The 16,076-nt window shown below is 49.2% G+C and overlaps 1 protein-coding gene across 1 annotated transcript in view; it reads left to right on the top strand.

Moving 5' to 3' along the window:
- Positions 1-16,076, top strand: part of rars2 (arginyl-tRNA synthetase 2, mitochondrial) — a 116,569-nt gene that overhangs the window by 34,769 nt on the left and 65,724 nt on the right. The window contains exons 7-8 of the mRNA XM_038799331.1: positions 836-919; positions 9,109-9,185. Coding sequence (XP_038655259.1) covers positions 836-919; positions 9,109-9,185 — 161 coding nt within the window. The remainder of the gene's footprint in view (positions 1-835; positions 920-9,108; positions 9,186-16,076) is intronic.

Below are 16,076 nucleotides of genomic sequence, written 5' to 3'. Positions count from 1 at the left end.
GCCCTCTCTGCTCAAAGGTGTGCATGCCCAGATTCTCCATATGTACACAATTGTAATTCCTGAGCCCTGGAACCATTCTGTTAAATGTGTTCTGTACCTTCTCCAAAGCCATCAAGTCCTTCTTAAAGTGTCGTGCCCAAAATTTGGTTTGTTTGTAATTACCAAATTATTTATTTTATAGCTGTTGGTTGAATGGTAAATGTTGGCTAGGATACTTGGAGAACTCTCCTGGCCGTTAATTAGTGCCATGGGATCTTTTGCAATATCACCTTGGTTTAATGTATCACTATAATGTGGCACCTCGGAGGGGGCAACACTTGTTTTATTCTGCACTGGAGCCGCAGCCTAGTTATGTACTTGATCCAGAGTTCAGGGTCTGAACCCGTTTTTACTCTGATGTGAGCATTCCCAGCGAACCATGGCTGATTATATTATGAAACTATATTTTCTACTGCATGGGTGGGGAGTAGAATGTTTCAAAAGATAAACACCGAAATAGTTCTACAAATGGCAGCTGTAAAGCAATTGTTCAGTATTAATTTAGGAAAAAAGGGTGGCGCGGTGGTGTAGTGGTTAGCACTGCTGACTCACGGCGCTGAGGACCTGGGTTCGATCCTGGCCCCGGGTCACTGTCCGTGTGGAGTTTGTGCATTCTCCCCGTGTCTGCGTGGGTCTAACCCAAAAATGCAGGGTAGGTGAATTGGCCACACTAAATTGCCCCTTAATTGGAATAAAACAGAATTGGGTATTGTAAAAAAAAATTTTTTTTAAACATTTAAAAATAATTTAGGAAAAAAAGACCCTGTCTTATATTTATGTTCTGCTATTTTGTTAGGTAACTTCATAGCTAACCTAAAGCAAGCTTTGGGGAATGATGTGACCCGGATCAACTATCTTGGAGATTGGGGCATGCAGTTTGGTAAGTTTTTAGGTGTGGAGACTTTTTCTGTATCACATGGCATTAAGTATTATTTGAACTCCGTGAGGTGATGTTTGTAGATGTATTTGACCTACTAATTTGAGATTAGTCAGGGAACTGTAGAAATTCTGGTTTGTTACAATACCCTATAGTTTTTCTTCAGCTTCCTCTTGTTATTTGTGGTAATTGACTTGTGTAACGAACCCCAAGGAACTTGCCTTAAGTCGAAGTTGGAGATCGGGAGTTTGGAAGCCAAGAACCACAATTCCCAGCAGCCACCAAGACCTTTACACATATTAATGGAACCATCAATTCTACGGACACGTGCTTGTAGGATTAGAATAGCGGTTTTAATATACTTACAACAGAGCCAGCCTGTTCGCCGTTGAACTTTCGATGAGCTGGCCGGCTGGCTCTGTGGCACGGATCTTTATACAGCAGCTCCAGGGGGAGGAGTTCTGGGCGGAGCCAAGGGGGGAGCCCAGTACAAACTCTCGAGTACTTCCAGAGCTACTCCCCCTGGTGGTCAGGTAGTGCAACTGCACTTACAATATCGGTACATATATACAATGGGAACAGAGTGACATTGGTAACTTATAATACCGTGTAAATCTCATTCACCACACATATGTGGGCCGAAAACTGCCCACACATGTGCAATTGGTGTCTTCCATGTCTTCAGGCCGAGAATCAACCTTGTACACGTGTAGTTGTTTTTTTCAGCTCTTTGGGCCATGAGCCACTTTTCCGCATATTCGCAGGAGAAAAGGAGGGGAAAAATGTGAAACAGCACCAAATTGCAGATCAGTCAACCTGAAGAGGTGTCCCACAGAGCAGGACGCAGGGAGAGGAAGAGGACCATGGACAATGGACCAAGACAGGGATCAGAAGCATACCCCAGAAGATGGTCTTCAGTAAAGGACAAGGACAGAGATCGGGAATTTAAATTCTCCGTTTGAAAAGTGTTGACACCGGGACTGAATTTAAGAAAAATAAATAGAGTACCCAATTCTTTTTTTCCAATTAGACGGCAATTTAGCGTGGCCAATTCACCTATCCTGCACATCTTTGGGTTGCGGGGGGGGTGAGACCCATGCAGACGGGGAGAATGTGCAAACTCCACACCAGGGGCTGGGATCGAACCCGGGTCCCCAGTGCTGTGAGGCATCAGTGCTAACCACTGCATCAGCGTGCCGTGCCCAACGCCGGGTCTGATTTGCGTGCCGTTCGCATTCCATTTGATGCGCTATTTGTGGAGCAATTCAGGACATGCTGATAGGCCAACACTCTTCTGGCGCAATGCTGAGCAATTCCCGGTCCATTAGGTGTTCTAACCGCTGGGGCCGGAGTTAGCGCCAAAGAGCCTGGCAGCTGGAGCTGTTTCTAAATGCTCCCAATTACCCCACACTCACTGCAGCCACCAAGATGACTCAGAGAAGACCTTCCCCCGAGGTGAGGAGTTCGAGGTGGACCCACAACTCCATGCCACTTGAGGAGCAGAGGGACACCCTCTTCCCCAGGGTGGGCTGCAGACTCGATGCTGCCCTCCTGAACACTACCTGGGGGGGTGGTGGCAGAGGCAATCAGTGCTGCCAGTTTCACCGGGAGGAGATAGATAATGATCTGGAGGAATGGGATCATTGAGTCCTCTACCCTGAGAGGGTCGGCGAAGGAGGTGCAGGTGTCCTCTGGTTGGCGTGAGGTCTTCTGATCACTTGCTTCTTCTGCAAAGGGGCAACGCTTCTGAGGAGTGCAGATGCCTGGTGAGCTTCTGATTGAGCTTGGTCCTTGATGATAGAGCTGGGGCCTGAAGATGCCCAGTGTGGCGACACGGGTGGACTCTCCGATGACCAGAGGCCTTCTGAGCATTTAAAGGTCATAGGCAGCACTCAGCGGTGTGAGCAGCCCGAAACCTGTAAATAGCACAAAAGGGGTGCGTCTAAAAGACAGACTGCAGCAATGGCGGCATGGGCCAGGCCACCCCGATCCCGAGAGAGCACCCCAAGTCCACTGACTTGGCACCAAGTCCGTACCCGCCACTGTCCCCGCTTGGGCAATTATCCCCCAGCGCGCCCAACAGTTTTCAATGTTTTTCAGTGTTTGTTTTGCCTCCTGCTCCCCCTCCACAGCCTTGGCGCCCAGTCCATGTTTGTAAATACTTGTAACTCACGCCTCTGAGATTTCTGCTTGAGATCAGCGGAGCATCACGGAAGGGCAGAGCACATTGTGTATGCCAATCTGCTAAACATACTTAAACTCATGCAAATGCAAGTTTTGCATGCTTCCGTCGGCGCGGAGCGCAAACCTTGTTATCGCCACCAGCAACGGACCAGAGTATGGCGCCCAAATCGGCACTGGCTGCAGATTTCTATTTTGACCAGACGCCCAATTCTCCGCCCAATCACTGTTTGCGTTTGCGGCGTCATAGATCCTGTTAAACAAAGTTGAGAGAAAGAAGCAGAACAATTTAGGGTCAGCACGGTAGCATGGTGGTTAGCATAAATGCTTCACAGCTCCAGGGTCCCAGGTTCGATTCCCGGCTGGGTCACTGTCTGTGCGGAGTCTGCATGTCCTCCCCGTGTGTGCGTGGGTTTCCTCCGGGTGCTCCGGTTTCCTCCCACAGTCCAAAGATGTGCGGGTTAGATGGATTGGCCATGATAAATTGCCCTTAGTGTCCTAAAAAATAAGGTTAATGGGGGTTGTTGGGTTACTGGTATAGGGTGGATACGTGGGCTTGAGTAGGGTGATCATTGCTCGGCACAACATTGAGGGCCGAAGGGCCTGTTCTGTGCTGTACTGTTCCAATTCTAATTCTAATGGACTTCCGAGTTAGAGAGAAAGCTACAGCGAGCAGATTTAAAGCAAAGTGGGCTTGAGAGAAGCCAGAAAGATCCAAGGACGCAGCCGAAGGTGGATGACTCCTTACTAAGGGCCTTTGGAGCATTGGTGTTCGGTTTGGCGTAGCCGAAGGTCTGAAATTGTGCTTCAGAGTCTGGAGTTCCTGACCACAGTTTGCCAGTTGGTTCATCTATACCGCATACTTGCCCCGAATATTAGTGTACAAGATAGTTTAAAATTGTGTTCCCTTTCCAAATTGATATCTATCTGTAAAGGTATAGCTGGGTGAAGACATAGTGAATGTTTGAATCATTTACTTCATTTGTATTGAAATCTTTCCAACCTTTCTGTCTAGTGTAATATAGTTCACTTATTTTCTTTAATAAATGTTTTATTCTTTGTGTTAAGAGTATACTAACAAATCCCTGTGAATGTGTTCAATTACTGTCCTCCATGATTTCTTAAAAACCAATAGAGTTGGGATCCAGCAAACCAGGTTTCACTCTGGGATCTGATTGGTCCAGTATATTTTTTAAAAAATAATTTATATTCAAATTATTCAACAACAAATTTTCTCCCAACAATAAAATAAACAAGGCATAGGAGTAAACAGAAAGAAACCCCCCCCCCCCCCAATACAAAGCAATAAATTAATAACAAAAAGGAAAATAGCAAACATATAGTCACAAAAACAAACCCCCACCCCCAGGTTGCTGCTGAGATTGACCACCCGTCTAACACTCCGCCAGGAAATCGAGAAAGGGCTGCCACCGCCAGAAGCACTCTTGTACCGACCCCCTCAGGGCAAACTTGACCCTCTCCAGTTTGATGAACCCGGCCATGTCGTTAATCCAGGATTCCGGGCTCGGGGGCTTTGTGTCCCTCCACTGTAAAAGAATCCTACGCCGGGCTACTAGAGACAGAAAGGCCAGGATACCGGCCTCTCCCTCGCCTCCTGCACTCCCGGCTCCGATGCTACCCCAAACATAGCGAGCCCCCAGCCCGGTTCCACCCTGGAACCAACCACCTTGGACAAGGTCCCCGCCACCCTCTTCCAGAACCCCTTCAGCACCGGACACGCCCAGAACATGTGGGTGTGGTTCGCTGGGCCTCCCGAACACCTCCCACACCTGTCCTCGCCCCGAAAGAACTGGCTCAGCCTGGCCCCAGTCATGTGCGCCCTATGCAGCACCTTCAGCTGAATTAAGCTGAGCCGTGCGCAAGAAGAGGACGAGTTCACCATCCCCAGGGCGTCCGCCCACGTCCCATCATCGATCTCCTCCCACTTCGCTTTCAGCTCTTCCACCGAGGCCTCCTCCCCCTCCTGCATCACCTGATAAATTACCGAGATCCTACCCTCACCGACCCACGTCTCCGAGAGCACCCTATCCTGAACCCCCCTTTGGCGGCAATAGCAGAAACTCCGCCACCTGCCGCTTAACAAACGCCCTAATCTGCATATACCTGAAAGTATTCCTGGGGGGAGACCCCACTTCCCCTCCAACTCCTCTAAAGTCGCAAACTTCCCGTCGAGGAAAAGGTCCCCCATCCGCCTGGTGCCTGCCCTATGCCAACTCCAAAACCCACCATCTATTCTCCCTGGTGCAGACCGGTGATTGCCCCGTGTCGGGGCCCAAACTGAGGCCTTCACCTCCCCCCCTATGCCGCCTCTACTGCCCCCAAATTTTGAGGGAAGCCACCACTACTAGACTCGTAGAATACCTTGCCGGGGGGAGTGGGAGCGGGGCCGTCACCAATGCCTCCAAACTCATACCCGCACAGGATGCCACATCCAACCTCTTCCATGCGGCACCCTCCCCCTCCATCACCCACCTACGAATCATTGCCACATTCGCAGCCCAGTAGTACCCACACAAGTTGGGCAATGCCAAACCACCTACCTCCCTGCCTCGCTCCAGGAATACCCTCCTCACTCTCTGGGTCTTCCGCGCTCACATGAACCCCAGAATGCTCTTATTAACCCTCCTAAAAAAAGCCTTCGGAATCAAGATGGGGAGGCACTGGAAGAGAAACAAAAACCTCGGGAGCACAGTCATCTTAACTGACTGGACCCTGCCCGCCAAAGAGAGTGGCAGCGCATCCCACCTCCTAAACTCCTCCTCCATCTCTTCCACCAGCCTCGAAAAGTTTAGCCTATGCAGGGGCCCCCAGCTCCTAGCTATCTGGACACCAAGATATCTAAAGCTCCTCTTTGCCCTCTTCAACGAGAGCTCCCCTATCTCCTTCTCCTGGTCCCCCAGGTGCAGCACAAACAGCTCACTCTTCCCCACGTTGAGCTTAAAGCCCGAAAAGTCCCCAAACTCCCCAAGTATCCTCAACACCTCTGGCATCCCCCTCGCCAAATCCGCGATGTACAACAGTAAATCATCTGTGTACAGCGACAACCGGTGCCCCCCCACCGCACAATCCCCCGCTAGCGCGAAGAGCAGGGGAGACAAGGGGCACCCCTGCCTTATCCCCCGGGACAGCCGAAAGTCCTCCGACCTCCTCCCATTCGTCACCACGCTCGCCACCGGAGCATTATACAATAGCCTCACCCAGCTAATGAATCCTTCACCAAACCCAAATCTCCTCAACACTTCCCACAGGTAGCTCCACTCCACCCTATCTGTTTGGTCCAGTATTAACATCAGCTGGGGTTGTAACCTCTGTCAAGTGTTTTCCCCCTCCAAGTCTGTGGTTGGTGTGGCGCAGTTGGAAGGGGATCAATGATGGTGGACATCCGAGGACGGGCATGGAGGGTCGCATGACCTGAGCCACGGGCTGGCTCAAAAAGGGATATGGCAGATCAGCAGGGGATGGGGGCGGGGAGCACCCCCCAACCAGGCTGGTCGAACGTTAACGTGTGGAGGCTGACGTGGCCTTTTTGCAGGAAACACACCTAAAGATAGAGGACCGGATGAGATTGAGGAAGGGATGGGTGGGGCAGGTGTTTCATTCGGGCTGGAAATGAAGACGAAGCATGTGGCGATGTTGGTTAATAGCGCGTAGCGTTCAAGGTTGGGGGCATTCTGGCGGTATACAGGGAGAAGGCAAACAGAATGCTCGCCCATCAGTTGAGGAAGCAAGCGGCAGTGAGGGAGATTGGCAGAGTGAGGGATGATAAGGGTAAGGTGGCGATGGACCCGGAGGGGGTGTTTGAGGTGTTTTTCTTTAAGATTGTTTATTCTCCTTTTTCACATTTTCTCCCAAATGTACACCCACCAACAATAATCAGTAGCAACTAAGTCAATCCCCATGTCAATAACAACGATCCCATCCTCCCACCAAACCCCAAACGTCAGCCCGCATGTTCACACAACAAATGACAAAAAGGAATTAGGGATCACCCATAGTCGCCATTAACACACACAGCCCCCCAACCCTCCCACCCACCCGCCCCAACTAATGTTCGATGTTATCCAGTTCTTGAAAGTGCATAATGAATAATGCCCATGAATTGTAGAACCCTTCCATTCTTCCCCTCAGTTCAAACTTAACCTTCTCAAGAGTCAAGAATTCCAACAAGTCCCCCCGCCACGGCACAGGGTGGAGAGGCTGCTCTCCAACCCATCAGGATCCGCCTTCGAGCGATCAATGAGGCAAAGGCTACAACATCGACCTCTGCACCTGTTTCCAACCCTGGCTGGTCCGACACCCCGAATATGGCCTCCTGGGGGCCTGGGTCCAGTTACACGTGCGCGCAACGTTCACACACATCTTCTACTCCTTCAAAGAATCGGCTCATCCTTGCCCTCGTGAGGTGTGCTCGATACACCACCTTCAGCTGTATCAGCCCCAGCCTTGCGCATGTGGTGAGCACCTCACACAAGAACCCCTCCTCCATATCCTCTCCCAACTCTTCCTCCCACTTTGCTTTGATCCCTTCCAGTGGTGCCTTCTCCTCTTCCAAAACAGCTCCTTAAACCGCCGACACTACCCCCTTCTCCAATCCCCCTGTCGTCAGCACCTCCTCCAGCAATGTGGAGGCCGGCTCCACCGGGAAGCTCTGTATCTCCTTTCTGGCAAAATCTCGAACCTGCATGTATCTGAACATTTCCCCCTGCTCCAGCCCATACTTCGCTTCCAGCTCCTTCAATCCTGAAAACCGACCCTAAGATACAGATCTGTTAATGTCTTAATCCCCTTCTCCTCCCATTTCCGAAAACTTCCATCCCACCTCCCTGGCTCAAATCTGTGGTTCTCCCGATTCGGCGTTTCCCTTGGCCCTGCCCCCAACCCGAAGTGTTGGCGAAACTGCCTCCAAATTCTCAATTAAGCTATTATGTGTTTGAGGTGTTGTAAAGAAGGCTATAAGTCTGAGTCCCTGCCGGGGTGGTGGTGGTGGGGGGGGGGGGGGGGGGATGCAGCAGTTTTTGGATGGGCTGGAGTTTTCCACAGTAGAGGAGGAGCTGGTTCAGGGACTGGGGCCCCAACTGGGCTGAGGGAGGTGATGGATAGTATGGGGGGCGATGCAAGCAGGGAAGGCCCCAGTGGAATGTTATAAAACATTTGGGGTGAACCTGGGGCCACTGGTGGTTTGGGCATATACTGAAGCAAGGGAGACCGGGGCCGGGGGGGAGAACTCCCCCCTAAATTTTCACAGACTTCTATCTCTGTTAAGGATGAGGAGGCCAATGTCTTGGCCTTTGCCTCCCTGACAGCCTGGAGACGGATTTTGTGCTGGTGGCAGGACTCGGAGCAGCCGAAAGCGGGACTGTAGATGAGCGACCTAGCAGAATTTCTGAGACTGGAGAAGGTCAAGTTCGTCTTGAGGGGGGTCCCTGAATGGTTTCACCCGTAGGTGAAAGCCTTTTATTGATTTCCTTAAGGAGGTTAGAGGGGTCAGCGGGGCGGGGTGGGGGGTGGGTGGGTGGGTGGGTGGGGGGGGGGGTTTAAAATGGGAAAGGCGGGATGTGAGGCGAGGATGGTATGGGGGGGGGGGGAGGTAGGTGTTGCTTGTTCATGAAGTTATTTGGTTCTTCTGCTTTTGTTTGTTCATATAGAAATGCCTTAAATGAAATATTTTCTTAAAAAAAACAAGTGTTCCTCCTCCAAGAAGGTGCTGTGACATCCTGGCTGTGCTTTTTGCCTTGGCTGGGTAACAGGAGCCTCTATTCTATGGTCGTGGATAACATTCAAGCTGTCCTTATAATGTAGGTATCAGAGTTAATAGATGCATCAAAAAATTCAGGCCAGATTGAGTCAAGTGAAGTATGTGGATGATCATTAGTATGACGTTTCCATGAAGTTGGTCTCTTTAATGCTGCATTGTTGTGCATCACAGTTGTAATTTCGAAAGGTAAATGGATTTAATTTTCTGAGTATTTTGTTCTTTGTCAATGATTTAGGGTTGCTCGGAGCAGGATTTCAACTATTTGGCTCTGAAGAGAAACTGAAAATAAATCCACTACAACATCTCTTCGACGTAAGTAAAAATCTGAAAATGTGAATTTAGGATTAATAGAGGGTCATTTTATATTCAAGGAACCTTATCTTCAGTGCTGAAAACCTTTGTATTTAGCATTATAAATTAAAAATTGGAAAATGCAGCAAGTCTTAGCTTTGAATATAATGTTCAGAAATGAGCCAGAATATTTGAGTATTATCACAGTTCTTATTTTTGATGCAGAGATGGTCGTGTATAACTCAAAGGGTTAGATGCACAAAGGCCAATTACTGGCTCAACTCATCCAAACAAGGCATTCAAAACTGAAGGCTGTGTTGCCTTCAAGAGGCACATCCAAATGTTGGTTCTGCATATTTTTAATTAAGAACATTAAGAAAGGTGCACATAGAATGTTGAGCGATCAACAACTGATATGTTGGTGGAGGAAAAATATAAAATTATTTGATATTTATGAATGAAATAGCTTCAGTTTTCCGACTTTAACACGTTCCCAACTGGAGTTACATTTTGTGATTTATTTTGTTTTAGCCTTTGGAGCAGAAAACAGGATATTAAGATTTGTTCCACATTTTAGCATAAATAACCTTATACAAAGTGCGTCTAGAGGGAATATTAACCCCACCACCCAAGGATAGCTAAATGGGGGTGGATCTGTGATTAAAAAGTTACGTTTCTCAAACCCAAACCTAGTTCACCACCTGTTCCAGTTTTGACAGAGGCATGCACGCGGCCCACCTGTCAGGAGGTAGCTACGTCATTAAAATGTTTTTACCAAAGTTTTACAACTTTCTTCCTGGGTGCCAGGTTTCCTGAACTTCAGGAATCCCGGCATCGGAAAGGCGGTAGTGTGGTGGTATTTTCACTGGACTAATAATCCAGGGTAATGCACTGGGGTCCTGAGTTCGAATCCCACCATGGTAGTTGGTGAAGTTTGAATTCAATAAAAATCTGAAATGAGAAGTCCCATTGCCGATTGTCGTAAAAACCTATCTGGTTCACTAATGTCCTTCAGGAAAGGAAATCTGCTGTCCTTTCCTGGTCTAGCCTACATGTGACTCCAGATCCCCACCGTGATCTGGTTAACTCTTAACTAACCCCCCCCCCTCCCCCCCCACGCCCACTGAAATGGCCTAACAATCACTCAGTTCAAGGGCAAATACGTTGCCAACAAATACTGGCCCAGCCAGTGAGTCTCCCATCCCAAGAACGAAAAAAAAAATGTAAAAGGCAGTGACATGTGTGGGACTCCTGAGGTAAGTGCATTTGCAGAACTGGTTACTGGGCAGGATGAGGAGGAATGCTTCCCGAGGTGCCCCAGTGAATCTCTTTGCACACCCAGTGGTCTCATCCCAGGATGTCTGGCTGCAACTGTCATCTCCAGCTGCTCAACCTCATTTGCTGCTCTCTCCCGATCTCTGACTTTTCCCACTCCTCCCTGACCCACAATCTCTAAATTGGATTCAAAATGGCTTCTGGGGCGTCACTTCCCTCCAGTTCCCCTTACTGTGCACCTCTGTGTTGGTCATCGTTTGCCCATCCTCCCAAACAAGCCGGCACTTTGCCTTCGTCAATGAGGACTGGATCTTTTCTCAGGGTTTCAATTCCAAATTCCCAGACTTTTCTGGTCAAGACTACGTTTCTGACTTATACAATAAGATTCAGCCACTTAGATTTTGAAGTAGCCTTGACCAGTTTATAGTCCTCTCCCCACAGCTGAAGAGCCTGTGACTGGCCTGTTGCTATTAAACTTTCAACTCCGGCTGCAGTCTGATTCCTCAGCGGAGATTAACTCTCCAGGACTGAGTTGCATCTCTCAACTACTTCTGAATATTAAGGAGACGTCCAACTCCGCCACAATTTTCCACAACTTCTCCTGGAGTGTCATTCCCTTGGAAATACTTTCATCAGTGCATCTTTCGCTACTGTACCTTTGAGCTAGGACTTCACTTGCACGTCATTACCTGTCTATGAAAGAACCCAATGGTGTGTCGATGCTTTATACTGATTCCACCTGACCTATGACAACTTCATTCCACCATATTATGCGAATCATAAAAATGTTCTCACCAAGACATTTTCACCGCTTTCCTCCTCTGCCTCTGCAACCTTTCAACCTCAAAAGGTTTAAAACTCCAGTTTAATACATCCCGTTCTCTCTACTCTGTTCTGTGCCCACCTATTTTTTGTTCTCCGGGCGTGGTTTAGCTCACTGAGCTAAATCGCTGGCTTTTAAAGCAGACCAAGCAGGCCAGCAGCACGGTTTGATTCCCATACCAGCCTCCCCGGACAGGCGCCGGAATGTGGCGACTAGGGGCTTTTCACAGTAACTTCATTGAAGCCTACTCGTGACAATAAGCGATTTTCATTTCATTTTTCATTTCATGTCCTGCAAGTCAGGAAGTTATCGGCTCGCCACACCAGGAGAGTGTTCAGTTATTTCCTTAAACTTTAGACCCTCTGCCCTCATGTTGCATCACCCCTGCACCCAGCCCCCATGCCAATTCCTCTAGTATTCATTAAGGGCTGGCCTCAGGAGACACATTGGCATGCAATAAAATAAGTTTTGTTTCACTTCTCGGGACTGTGACCCACTTATTTCCTTATAAACTTTACGCCACCTGGCCCTTGCCCCTCACATTCCAGCACCCACTCCCCATGCCACCTCCATGCTATCTCATCCAGTATCCATTGGGGCCAGACCTCGGGAGCAATATTGACATGAAATAAAGTAAAAGTCTAAATATCTAAAACAATTTGGTATAGCTTTTTTAAAAACTCGCCCGTTCAAAGCTTTTAAATCTTCCCAAGGGCTTAATTCCTTATCAAAATTACCGAATATAGCTAATTCTTTGCTAACCTTTTTGAGCTTCAATCAAACTGTGAACTTTGTAGCCCCATTGAGATCATTGTAGGTTGTGGGAAGCAGCCAAGCATTAATAATGACCAATGATAGCTGTTAGGATAATATCAACAAACTGGTGTAATAACATTTTTTTCCAACACTCATTTTCAACATTTTTAAACGGCTTAGGATTTCAGTAATTTCACAGATTGACAGTTGTGTAGATCTTATCCGCCCTTCACAAGCATTTAAGTCTATTTATGCTAAAGCTGATCACTATTCCAGGATCACCCTCAAATGGAAAGGTAACCACTGACTTCATTGGTCTACTGCAAGCCATTTTCACAGTAACTTAATTTGAAGCCTACTTGTGACAATAAGCAATTTCTTCTTCTTCTTAAATCCTTCATCTTCTCCACCCTCCAGCAAGTACAGCTGCCTCTGCTGCTTCTCTCTCTTCCCCAAGCCCACTGGGCTAAATTTAATCTTGAATTGTCTTCCTTGCCCTGACTGCAGCCTTTAATAAGTTGACCACTCCATTTTCCTCCAGTAGCTCTCCACTGTTGTTCAGCTGGCTGGGACATAACTCAGCTGGTTCCATTCTTATCTATTGAATTGTAACCACAGAAGCAATGGCTTCTCTTTGCAAACCTGTACCGTCACCTGTGATGTCCACCAAGGATCTATCCTTGGCTCTCTCCTATTTCTCATCAACATGCTGCACCTCACCAACATTTGACACCTATGCTGGCAACACTCGGCTTTACCCCACCACCACTAATCTTGACCCCTCTACCTTCAAGTTGTCAGACCTCTTGTCCACCATAGTGCTGGCTAGGCAGAAATTTCCTCCCGCTAACTATTGGGAAGATTGAAGACCCTGTCACAAACTATTCCCTACCTTCATGCCTCTCCATGCGAACAATCAGGTTCAGACTCGGCTAGTTTCCAACAATGGTATCATATTTGACCAACAGAGTTGACCTTCTGACCACTGAGCTGCACCATCATTAGACTGCCTACTTCTAGCTCTGCAGCATGGACACTGCCTCCACTCACCTGCTGCTGCAACCCTCCTCCATGCCCTTTTTACATCGCAACAGGATGATTCCAAGACACTGCTGGTTGGCCTCCCTAAACTGTTTTTTAAAATATTGTATGCAAGGCATTTTCATATAAACAAACAAAAGCAGAACAACCAAACAACGTTATAAACAACCAACACCCATTTCCCCCACCCCCAGCACCTCGGGCATTACGTCCACAAACCCCTGCCAGAACCCCTTCAACCTTGAACATGGCCAGAACATGTGGACATGATTCACAGGCGCCACCCGTGCACCACCCACACCTATCCTATACCCCCTCGAAAAACCTATTCATCCTTGCTACCGTCATATGGGTCCTATGTATTACTTTAAACTGGATGAGGCTTAACTTTGCACAAGACAAGGACGCATTGACCCTCTGCAGGGCCTCTGTCCAAGTCTTGGCCCCCACCTCCCCTCCAGCTCCTCCTCCCACTTACTCTTTATATCCCCGCCAGGGCCCCCTCCCAATCCATCAATTTACAGACATTGGACACCTCTCCCTCCCCGATCACCCCTATAGGACAGGTTATTGGGTTAGGGGATAAGGTAGAAGTGAGGGCTTAAGGGGGTCGGTGCAGACTCGACGGGCCGAATGGCGTCCTTCTGCACTGTATGTTCTATGTTCTATCTTGTCCCTCGACAGCAACCCAGGAAAGGACAACATCTCCCTCCTTACAAAATCCCGGACACGCAGGTACCTAAAACCATTTCCCCGGGACAGCTCTTACTCATCTTCCAGGTCCTCCAACCTCACAAATTTGCCCCCTATGAACAGACCACCAAATCGCTTTGTCCCTGCTTGCTGGTACCTCCGAAACCTCGCATCCAACCCCATCCCCGGCACAAACCTAATGTCGCAGATTAGTGTCCACACCAAGGAACCCTCCCATCCCAACTGCTGCCACCACTGCCCCCACACCCTTAAGGCAGACATTACCACTTGACTCATGGAGTTCTTGGCCAGCGAGAACGGCAGAGGCGCTAATAATAAAGCCCTCAAACATGTTCCCCATCACCATGATGCCTCCATCCGACCCCACGCCCCATTTCCTAACCATAGCAATATTCGCCGTCCAGTTTATCATGTTCGGCAGTGCCAGCACCCCCTCGCCCTGCTCCAGAAAAATCCACTTAACCCGCGGGTCTTCCCCGCCTACGAAAAACCCAGAGATCAGCGCATTATCCTTCTTAAAAAATGACTTGGCGATGAAGATTGGGAGGTTCTGGAACGCAAACAAAAACCTTGGCAGCACCGTCATTTTAACTGTCTGCACCGGCCCCGCCAACGACAGCAGCAGCACATCCACCTCTTGAAATCCAGTTTCATCTGCTCCACAAGCTGGGCCAAGTTCAACTTGTGGAGCTGCGCACACCCCTGAGTCACCTGGATGCCCAAGTATCTAAAGCTCGCCCATCACCGCCCTAAACGGGAACTCCCCTAACCTCCTTTCCTGCCCTCTAGTCTCAATTGAGAATGCCCCGCTCTTTCCCATATTCAACTTGAATCCAGAAAACCGGCCGAATTCCTCTAAAATCCCCATGATGTCCCCAATACTTCCCAGCGAGTCTGAAATATATAACACAAGGTCGTCCACATATAATGAAATACTGTGCTCAGCGCCCCTCCTGCTCAATCCATCTCCTGTCCCTCGACTCCCTAAGCGCCATTGCCAGCGGCTGTGTTGCCAGAGCGAAAAGCAACAGGGACGCCTCGTCCCATGATGCAGCCCAAAATACCCCGAACTCACTCGGTTTGTCCGCACGCTTGCGATCAGCACCTTCTACAGCAACCAGACCTAGTTCACAAACCCCTGTCTGAACCCAAACCGCCCCAACACCTCCAGCAGATACTCCCGCTCCATCTTCTCTGCATCCATCACCACCACTACCTCCACCTCCTGCCCCTCCGGAGGCATCATAATTAGAGTAATTACAGTAAGCAGCCTCCTCATGTCCGCCTTCAACTGCTTCCATTTCACCTATTACCCTTGGGAAGCAGTCCTTGATTCACGAGGCCAACACCTTCTCTAACAACTGAGCATCTACATTCAGTAGCGATATCAGGCGGTACAACAGGCACTGTTCCAGATCCTTGTCTTTTTTTATGAACACTGCGATGGAAACCAGTGTAGGGGGTGTTCCCCCCTCTCCCTTGTTTCATTATACGTCTTCATCAGTAGTGGCCCCAAACTTTTTAGAAAACTCCCCTGGGAACTTGGCCGGCCCCGGGACCTTCCCTGTCCTCAAACTCCATCGCCTCCTCTGGCATGCTGAAATAATACTCGCTTCTGGAAAGTCACTCACAGGTGGGCTGAGTACAATACACCAAACATCGCCCCCTTTTTAATGGGGCAGCTGACCCGTTAAACACGGCCCTCCTCTTCGCCAGTTCTGCTCCCAGGTCTCGGACCCACTGCACCTTCTCTTCCCGATACATTTCCTGGTCTGCCTGTCCCATGGGAGAATCTTCCCCTTGTCCAGAAAGCGGTGTAACCTCACCACCATCCCCTTGGCGGCTCGCCTGCCTGCGGCCTTCACATCAGCGCCCTGTGCACTTGGTCTACCTTCAGGGACCCAGTCAAAGGCCCGCTCCCCCATCAGCTTCTCTAGCATCCTAGCCACGTACATGCTGGCCTCCGTACCTTCGATGCCTTCAGGCATCCCAACGATCCTAAGGTTTTGTCTTCTGGAGCATTTCTCCAGTTCCTCCACCTTTTCCTTCAGCCTCTTTTGAGTTGCCCGCATCTCCCCAACTTGGCCACTAATGAGGCCAACTGCTTCTCGTGCTCTCCCACCACCTCTTCCACGGTCTGGATCACCCGGCCCTGGAACTCCAGCCTCTGCTCCACTCTGATCCCCAACTTAGTTCCTCCACCCCCTTGGCCAGGTCTTCCAGGGCATCTTTCTTCTGTTGGCAAAACTTTTCATTGAGCAACTCTATTAACTGCTTCATCAACCATTGTGTGGGCAGATCGT

The sequence above is a fragment of the Scyliorhinus canicula genome, chromosome 6 (genome assembly GCF_902713615.1).
Source record: "Scyliorhinus canicula chromosome 6, sScyCan1.1, whole genome shotgun sequence".
NCBI classification, from domain to species: Eukaryota; Metazoa; Chordata; class Chondrichthyes; order Carcharhiniformes; family Scyliorhinidae; genus Scyliorhinus; species Scyliorhinus canicula.
The sequence above is the reverse complement of the archived record's forward strand: the minus strand, read 5'-3'. Positions and strand labels throughout refer to the sequence as shown.